Here is a 10,083-nt window from a genome sequence, read left to right as displayed (position 1 = left end):
ATCTTTTTCCCATATATGCTATTAGCCAACTTACAGTGGAAGCACAACCAGTGTGAGTAGCAGAGCTAATAACTTTTTATAAAAAGTTAACACCACACAATGTTACAAACAGATTCCAGTCTTCAGCTATTACAAGCAATAAGAGAACACTGTAATTAAAAAAATAAATCAGCCCCATTTTACTTCCTTGAAGCATATTCAGTTGTTACATTAAAAACATTTTTAATAGAAATCCTCTGTATTTGCTAATTAAGAGGGAAATGCACTCAAAATGGGTGTATGCTGCACATCTTTACTGATGAATATTATTTTTTATCTAGCTCAGAAGAAATCAAATCTTCTTGAGACATTGAATCAGTTGAGTAACTGTGATGAAAAATAAAATAATAGAAAATGTCCTGGTTTCAAGTGTGCTGCTGCACACAGATATTCAGTATCTGCATCAATCTCTTTTAGACATTTGGAAATGCAAAACAAAAATAGAAGCATTATTTCCTTTATGTTTATAATGACCAGAGAATAATTTTATAGCAAAGAAATTACTTTTAAGGCACATCAGTCATTCCATATATACTTCACCTCCACTAAAATCTGACTGTCAATTAAACTTCATTTCCATAGGCTCCTTGAATTTACAAGGAAAAACAGGGGAAGGACTGTGTTTACAGGCAACAAATCTCATTTTAAGAGCAGTGCAATAGTGAAACTGCTGTGTGTCTGCAGACTGGGAAACCACTCTGAGGTGACACTCTGAACGTGAAGTGACAAAAGCAGACCTTCATCTTGGTAGGAACAGATATCTGTAATGAAGCTGTCCAGTAGCTCAGAGGTAGCAGCTATGTACCATATCTTGCTTTGGTTGTTCTGGCAATTATATAGTTTTTTCAGATTAAACAAACCTGAACTCTTTTAGCTACATCATTACCTACAATAATATGAGCTTGTTTCAGCTCTTCTTGATGTAACTTTGAAAAGAATTCCCTGTTTTGCAAAAGAGAAAATGGCTTGTAATTTCCTCCACTCAGTTGCTATTTTTTTCTCAGGTATCTGTGTCAGGTACATACTTGTACCAAACCATTTGTTATTTACAAAGGGATGCTCCTGAAAACAAGTCTTAGCATCTTTAAGCGCAGATGTTCAAACAAAGCTCAAATCTTTTCACAACTCCAAGCCTTATTTCAAGAGAGGATCCAATAAGTTATAGACTTAGGACTTGGAAAATGTCTCAGTTGTTTCTTTAGTGAAATCAAGCAAACTTCTAATACATTTGGTGCAATCATCCAATCCTTACTCCAGCAGAACTCCCACTCATGTTGGCCCTGAAGTTAAATTGTCTATTGAATTAACACTGGAATCTTAGCCACCAACAATCTCCTTTTCCAGGGCTAAGTGAACCAAATGCTTATTATGAAAAACCGATGAAACAATGTGACTGCTCTATCATTTCTCCTTATGCCATAGAGATTTCAAGAGAAGAGAGGCTACAGACATCTTTCAGACAGAACAGAGAGAGTAAAGAAGGGGATATCTAATGATTCACAGGTATAGATTCAATTTAGCTCTTTCAAGAAGCCTGCTATATGAGATTAGTTTTCATTGCATCGTTCAAAAGGGCTGTTTACTACAGAAAGGTTCATTTGAGGCAGATGCCAAAAGCTGCTGCCCATGGAAGGAGTGACACACATAAAATGGACCAGTATTTACCCCGCAAACAGAATACACACCTTGGAGCAACACAGCTAGAAAAGGGACGTAAATGTTCAACAGGGTCTTACACTCAGTGTGTATTCAGTGGCAAACGTACAGACATCAGCCCTGACTCTCATTCTCTTCATTACAACATCTGACATTTTATAAACCCATGGGAAATACGGTTCACTTTAATAACTATTCAAACTCTTTTCCCCTCTCCCCTCCTCTCAACCCAACAAAATCCTCTAAAAATCATAAACTAGAAATGCAAACAGGACAAGGGAAAGAAAGCAGCATTAATATTAAGGGTTTGGAACAGCTGCACCTTCTTTTGAGATTTGTTCACATACACTGCTGACAATCTGCAATGTATGCTTCTCATTAAAAAAACAAATATATAAGATTCAGTTGCTCTAAGACTGTAAATACGGAGGATTTAAAGACCTTAGTGGTGTGGTGATTGCTCTTCCTCTGAAAAATCTGCACAGCAGACTGCCTCCAACTGCCTCAGCATGAGAGCAGCACACATCAGGCCCCTGAGAAAAGCCTTTTGAAGGAGACCTGAAAAGAGGGGAAAAAAGTTCCCCAGGGCATCTGTAAATTGAGCTGGTTGGCTATTTGATTTTTTTCTTTCAAGTCTGAAAACATTAGTTGAGTTCACCAGAACAATTTTTTTTTCCCCGTGGAAGTTGGTTTAAGACAACCCTTATGTCCCAGACAAGCTACCTGCTGAGGACAGCAAAGTGCTTAGGCTACTGATCTGAAAGGGACGGAGCAGGAATTTACTGCCTGGCTATCCAACAGGGGAAATAAGGTCATGGGGTGCATGTGCTCTTTCACATATTTCATGAAAACATGCCAGGTTCCCAGATTTGTTCCACTAATAAATCAAAACTTATGGGAAGACAGGAAAAGTATTTACCATCCAGCTCTATACGCAAAGACCCCTCCAAAGGAAAAGAAACCCCATGCTTTCTGTTTGACTTAAGCCCTGTGTAAAATCATCATTCAGAAGGTTTTAACAGTACAAAGGTTTATTTAGAAAAGAGTTTGGATTGTTCTTTAGGATTTTTTTTTTTTTTTGGCAAACATTTAAATCCTTTCATAAGTCAAAGGACTGTCAGTGCCTGGTACTTTGTACTTTCTTTCCCCACATAAATATTAAAAGCCCATTTCTTACTGGGAAAGCCCACCACAGGCCCCAGCTACTCTATTTAGAAATACTCAAATCTCCAACACCAGTGCCCCTTAGTCCTCTTCTCTTTATGTCTCTGCTTTTTTTCCCCCACAAAATTCCAGAGCCCATAAAAGCTCACTGCCTTCCAAAATCAGTGTCTATTTTCCTCTGTGGACTCCTCATGCCCTCCGTCAGGGTTCAAAGACATCACTCTCCTCCCCATTTACCTATCTGCACTCCAGCATCACTCCTCCAGCACCATGTCGCCCTTCTGTACCACGGTGAATAACCTCAGCCTCCCCAACGCCATCCCCATACCCCATACCACCACTCTGCTCCACTGAGGGTGTGAGCCCTCTTCCATCCCTCTAAGCCCAAATCCATGTTCTCTTCCCTGCCTACTTTTTCAGCTTAGAGCCTTCTCCTCTTTTAACTCTACAACTGCCCAAGACAAATCCACCCCTTCAGCTCAATGCCGGAAGTTCTTCTTCTTTTTCTTAAAGAGAATGTGTTTAAAGGACCTGCGAAAGTCCTGGTTGAAGATGGTGTAGATGACTGGGTTGAGGGAGCTATTGCAATACCCAATCCAGAAGAAGAACTTGAAGAGTGTCTCAGGGACCTCACAAGCCTCCCGGCAAATACCATAGAGACTGTAGCTGAAGAAGAAAGGGAACCAGCAAACTACAAAGACCCCCATGACCACGGCCAGCACAAAAGTGAAGCGTTTCTCCCGGGCCTGGGTGACTTTCTTACGACAGATGCTGCTACGCTTCCGACGACGGCGATATGAGAAGAACTGCATGGAGCGATTGCTAGAGCGGGACAGACGGCTACTAGAGTGTTTGGAGGAGTATGAGTAGGAGAAGGACCGGCTCTTGCTGCTTTTGCGGGGATGCTCCTCCCGGCTCCGCCTCCGTCTGCTCTCTGAGGTGCTGCTCTCCTCCAACTCAATGTCCTCTAGCTCAGAGGCTTTGCGCCAGTGGTGCATTGAATAATGTCCATTCTCCCCCAGCTGCATCCTCAGGGATGTGCAGCCCCCAGCAGCGCGGCTCAAGCCATTCTCAGTCTGGGAGGACCCCTCTGGCATCGTACGCTTCTCAGAGAGGGTCCTGGTCCTTAGCTTGGCCACGCGGTAGATGCGGATGTAGACCAGCACCATGATGAGGCAGGGGGCAAAGAAAGAGCCAATGCAAGAAGAAAGGATGTACCATGTCTCGTCATTGAGCTTGCACTGGGGAAAGACATCTCCTTCAGGGTCCCGGTACATGGAGATCAAGGGTGGGAAGGAGATGATGGCTGAAATGAGCCAAACGGTGAGGATGATGGCCTTGATCCGCCGAGGGGTCCGTTTGAGGTTGTACTCCACCGCCTGTGTGACCGACCAATACCTGTCGAGGCTGATGGCGCAGAGGTGGACGATGGAAGAGGTGCAGAAGAGCACGTCCAGTGCCAGGTAAATGTTACACCAAGCCTTGCCGAAGTACCAGTAATTCATAAGCTCGTTGGCTAAGGAAAAAGGCATGACCAGAGTAGCCACCAGGATGTCTGCGCTGGCCAGGGACACCAGGAACAGGTTCTGGGGGGCTCTCAGCGCCCGGCTGGTGAGCACCGCTATCACCACCAGCACGTTGCCCACGATGGTGAAGACGATGAGGAAACCCACCACCGCCGCCAGGCTGGCCACGGCCGCCGGGGAGTAGGGGGAAGGCGGCTGCAAGAGGGGAGAGGAGGACGGCGAGGGGGGCAGCGCCAGGGACTCGTTGGGGGAGCCCAGGCTCGTGTTCACCACCAGCAGCAGATCCATGGTGGGTGTGCGGGGCACCAGCGTCCTAGAGAGCCCCGCGGAGCCCCCGCCCCGCCCCGCCGCCCCGCCGCCGCCGCCCCGCCGCCCTCATCGCCTCCCGCCAACGGTCCAACGGCCGCCCCGCCGCGCGGCTGCCAACGGCTGAGCCGCCCGCCGCTCCCCCCGGCCCCTCAGGGCAGGGCTGGGCAGCACCGCCCCGGCGCGGCAGGGAGCGCGGCACCGCTGCCTCCGCCCGGTCCCCGGCGAGGTGGCAGCGGGGCACGGCTGGCCCCCGCCGCCCGCCCGCTCATGCCCAGCTCCGTGCAACCGGCAGCTCCGGAGAAGACACCGTCCGGCCAACGGGAGACCCCGGCGGGAGCTGGATCCTCGCAGGGAGCAGGGTCCGGGACAGCAGCGGCAGCATCAAATCCCATGGAGAGCGGCGCCCCCGCTCCGGCGGCGCGGCAGCGCGCTCTCGGCGAAGTCGCGGCTGCCCGGCGGTTCCGTCCTACTCTTGCATCGCGCTCCCAATCGGCGGCGTGCCCCGCCGCCGCGCGCATGCTCAGTCCCGCCAGGTGAAGCCGCCGCGCCCGCCTCGGCGGAATATCCCAGCGGGCGGAAAAACGCCCCGAGCGCCGCTGCTGCCGTCGGTTCTCCCGCCGCGGGAGCCGCGGAGCCGCGCGGCCGGGCTGCCCTCTCCTCCCCGCAGCGGCGCTGTCCCGTGCAGAGCGGCGCCGGCCGCCGGGAGGGGCGGAGGCGCGGTGTCACGGCGCTCTCAGGTGTAGCCTCCGGCTCCGCTCCGTGGCTGGGCAGGGGTTTCTCCTCACCGCGGCGCGGCTCTGAGAGGACGTGGCCTTCGTGGACGCCGCCCCGGGGTGCAGAAGTTGCCGGTGCCATGAGAAGCGGCGCCGAGTTCACCTCCCGGGAGCGCGGCGGCGGGGCGGTCACCGCTTGCGGCGCCGGCCTCGCTCGCTAGGGGGCGGCCTTGCCCGCCCGCACTAGGCCGGACAGCCGTTACCGGCCGGCGGCGCCGCCCTGAGGGGACCGCGAAGAGTGGCGGCTCTTCGTCTTATTTTGGGGGTAAATAGCGGTATTTAAGCACGGATTTGGTGAAAATCCTCGCCTGTTTCTCTGCCACACACATCCCCGCTGGAAACTGATGCAAGCCCGCACTCTGTGAGTTCTGGCCTGGGAGAGAGAAGCAGGACGAACTTTGGCAGTGAAAGCAGAGGAACTTTGATAATAGGGGAAGGAGATCACTGAGGGAATTTAGAGTAGTATTCCCACTGTTTGGACTTGTGGACTTTCTGTGGAAGATATATGAGAGGGTGCAGTACAAACTGGAACGCAGGAGGTTCCACTTAAATATGAGAATAAACTTCTTCTCAGTGAGGGTGACAGACACTGGCCCAGGCTGCCCAGGGAGTTTGTGGAGTCTCCTTCTATGCAGACATTCAAACCCACCTGGACACGTTCCTGTGTAACCTCATCTGGGTGCTCCTGCTCTAGTGAGGGGATTGGACTGGATGAGCTTTCGAGGTCCCTTCCAATCCCTGACATTCTGTGATTCTGTGTTTCTGTTATGGGGCAGGCGGGGAGCAGAGCCATGGACTTGCCTCATCCCCCATTTTCAGACCTCCTTTGCTGACAGCCCTGTCACTTAGATTACCTTCCTTTGGAAAAGAACTTTGAGAACTGACAATAATAATGGAAGTCAGGGCCACTTAGATGCCTCTTCCTTTAGCTGAATCTTGCCCAATGGAGGGTAGAAGAAGGTAGGCCAGTGTAAGCCCTGTTCTGTGGTGGTTCATGATCCTGAGAAAAGCCACTGCCCTGCGCTAAGGAATGCATTCTCTCTTCCCAAGCCCCTTCCTCCACTCACTCTCCCTACGTTCCCCACTTCCCAGGTTGTCCCATCCAACCTGCTTGTGGGAAATCGTGAGATTTGGGTTACCGGGTTACCCCTAAAGTAAAGAGAACAGCCACATATGCAACATGCCTCTTCTGAGGGCCCATCCTGGTGCCTGGATTTTGGATCACAAGTTCTTCAATGCGAGGACTATCCCACTGATCTCTGCTGCTGCACTTGCTTTTCTTCTGCCACGCTGCAAAAACCCTGTATTTGTATAATACTGATGACAGTAGCTAACCCTAACCCCAGGATTAGCGGTGTTCATTTCAGGTGAACCAACACAAAATTAATCCATAGATAGTTAATTCGCTTTTAATTCAGAATAATGTAGCCCTTTTCTGCTACGTGGCAACATTGGTGGCTTGCGTAGGATGGGTGCTTTTTCCCATTATGACACTGTAAAAGATCCTGTGAAAGAGGGAACAGAACAGAACTCACGGGGCACAGCGGTGCAGAAAGCCACACAGTCTGTCTGGATTCCATGGCTAGTACCTAGTCTTGGAGCTGTATAAACTCTTTCGTCATCACCTGCTGAGTTCTAAAGAGAGGAACCTGATGTTTTGCCTATGGGCACTCCCAGTCTGGGCAGCTGGTTTATGCCTCTCTCCTGTGCCCCACCCAGACGGAGAAATGCGGTGTCCCTGGGTGTTGGGAGAGTCGTAGTCTGGTACACACATTCTGCTCGCTACTGCCAGGATCATGCCCTTTTTAATGCAAAACTGTGAGCAGTGAAAGCACACATATCCAAGATAACCTCTCTTTCCCTGTATAACATTTAAAATAATAAAATACTTGATATTATAATGGTCCACAAGCTGAAACAGCCTGGGACTTTGGGGAATGATAAGAAATACTCTGATTCCAGTTAGTTTTTGATGCAACCAGTGCTGGCTCCTCTATTCTCTGTTTGCGTGGATACATGGACTTGATTACAAAGGGTTGGAAGTGAATATGCTTAGCTCTGATAGGAATGAAAATTCCTCTGGAGATTATGATCTAATTAATCTAATTTGGAAGCAATTTACTCTGAAGTTGGTGGTGTTTTGTATTTTTTTTTTTTTAATTTGAAAACTAATTAACAAACACGTTGTGGCTGCATCTAAAAGACAAAGGACATAATGTTGAAACTAAAGTTTGTCAGGTAACAAACTCTAATAAAACTGAAATGTAGAAGTAGTAATCACCTAACAACCAAAGTGTAGCATATAGAACAAAATGAAATAGATACCTGATGCTCCCTCAAGTCCTCCTAAATATACAATTAATTTGATAAGGATAGCTCTTTAAAAAAGCTTGCAAAGCCACAGGAAGATTAAATAAGTGGAGGCTGAGGTTAGTAAAGTTCAAACAGGAACTAAATGACACGTTTTTAGCATGAAACCTGAATAATGGCTGAAGCAGCTTCCGGATATTTGTGGTCAGTTCTTCATATTTGTAAGTTTCATAAAGGTATCTCTGAACTGAAAGGACAAGGTGCAGGAATTTGAAGTCTAACCTTTGATGTGACTGACATTAGGCAGAAAGCTAGAATGTATGATCTAACTGGTTACATCTGTGTTTAAAATATAGTAAATACAAACTGCAAAATCACATGAACCAAAAAAAGGGGTATGTAAGCTCTGCAACATTCAATTCCCTTCTAAGCTAATTAAGAAGTCAGACTGACTAAGTATGTCTTGAAGCTGTATGAACTGGAACCTGAACTAAACTTTCAGCTAATGATTTGGGGCTTCAGATTAAAAAATTTGAAGCTTTTCAAGGCTTATCTTTGCTCAAAACAAGTCAATGCAGAAGTTTCATAACAAAAGGAACAAGACAAACAAATGTCTGAGCAATTATTTGGCATTTCTTATGAAGAGATGCCAACTGGGATATGGAAAAAAATTAAAAATCAATTGAGAGCAAAATATCCATGTTTTTTTGTGGTTTCTTTAGCACTAAAGTTGTACTGTGATGCTGAAAAAATTCAGTAAATAACTCCATTTCAGCCAGGTAAGTAACATTTGGGTTTTCATGTATGTAATTGAGATCCAATTTGCCTAAATAACAAGTATGTCACTCCAGCTCATGAAGCATGGGCATAGATACAAGAAATATACCTTAATGAAAATCTGCTTAGTCTACTGAGAGAAAAACATAGGAGAAGGCTGAACAACAGATAAATAAAATGTAGCCGTGCTTTTGGAAATCGGTGGTTTGGTATAAAATGCACAGATTGTTTATAGAAACTTGGCAAGATGCGTAGGCACTCTGCTGCTTTTTTTCCTTCCAAAACCCTTCATTTATGTTATGTTCACTCTCAAAAGTGGCTTCCCAATAGTTGTCAGCTCCTAAACTATGACATTAATTTGAGCTCATGTTTGGCAGGCACTAACAGGCTACCATGAAAAAAAAAAAAAAGGGGTGTTTAAAGGCTGGATGAGGCTCTTCTAGGCAATAAAGTGGATCTGGCTTAAACTGATCCAAGCCCAGTATCTCTGAAGTAACCCAGTAGATATTGTGCTATACCCATCCATCTGCTGTACACTGTCACGGCTGCTCTCATTCCCTCATCCAGAATCCCACTACAAACCTCCCATCACAGTGGGCTGAGAAGAGCAGAACTGTCATTGCTTGTTGTCTCTAATTCTTGTTGGTGTTTACTTGGATTCTCAAGTTGGACTGACCTTCAGTTCAGTTTAAGCTACCAAAAGACTGTATTGTTCAAAGAGACCCACCACCTGCATCTGAGTTTAAGTCTGGAAATCCAAAATCTATCACTGGGAAACTATCTGGTGGTGGCCTCAAGAACCTGATCCCAAACTCAGGGACAGCTACCAAAGGTGACATCAACCCAGCCACTGAAGTTGGTGCAACAATTCCTGCTGACACCCAAACGTTTAGGCTTCTGGTAGGTTGTATAAGAACGTTCATTTTGATTAGTGCTGTCACAAATGCACACTGTACTTGCACACACACAGATTTAGGAGAAAACAGTGTTCTACCTGGTTTGCACTTCCAAACATCTTTTGCCTCTTATACCTCTTCTGTGAAGAAAAACTTGTGTGCCTGGAAGCTCATCTGTTTTTTAATTCCCAAATATATCAGATGAGTTAGTGGGAAATACTACCTCCTCCTACAAACCTATCTCATTGGACTTTATCTCTTTAAGTCATCACAATTGTAACTATGCTATTAAATGCTTTTCAGTGCATTTTTAAAAATAATTCATCTCTCTACAGAGGAACAGCATGATCATTTATAGAGGAAATGTATCAGCTTTCTTAAGAAAGGGGGTGATGTTTGATTTTCAGTGGGAACTGGGTTCCTTACTTCCTGTTGTGACTTTGAAAATGTGTCTTAGGTAAACAAAAAGGTTTAGGGACAGCCTGATGTACTAAACATCTGGAAGTGCTCTTTAATCTCTCAAACTAAGATTTACATCAATAGGCAAAATTGTACAGTCTTATCAACTGTACAAGAAACTGTCTGCTGACAAAACATTCTGTACATCTATATACTTTCTGAGACATGATTTGC

The 10,083-nt window shown here is 46.4% G+C and overlaps 1 protein-coding gene across 1 annotated transcript; it reads right to left on the bottom strand.

The window, feature by feature from the left end:
* Positions 1-2,708: 2,708 nt before the first annotated feature.
* ADRA2C (adrenoceptor alpha 2C) lies at positions 2,709-4,746 on the bottom strand. Its single transcript, XM_065837155.2, has one exon. It carries the CDS (start codon positions 4,671-4,673, stop codon positions 3,339-3,341), a length of 1,335 nt encoding a protein of 444 aa, XP_065693227.1. The 5' UTR covers positions 4,674-4,746; the 3' UTR covers positions 2,709-3,338.
* Between the last annotated feature and the right edge of the window lie 5,337 nt (positions 4,747-10,083).

Source organism: Patagioenas fasciata, chromosome 4 (genome assembly GCF_037038585.1).
Source record: "Patagioenas fasciata isolate bPatFas1 chromosome 4, bPatFas1.hap1, whole genome shotgun sequence".
Taxonomy (NCBI): domain Eukaryota; kingdom Metazoa; phylum Chordata; class Aves; order Columbiformes; family Columbidae; genus Patagioenas; species Patagioenas fasciata.
The sequence above is the reverse complement of the archived record's forward strand: the minus strand, read 5'-3'. Positions and strand labels throughout refer to the sequence as shown.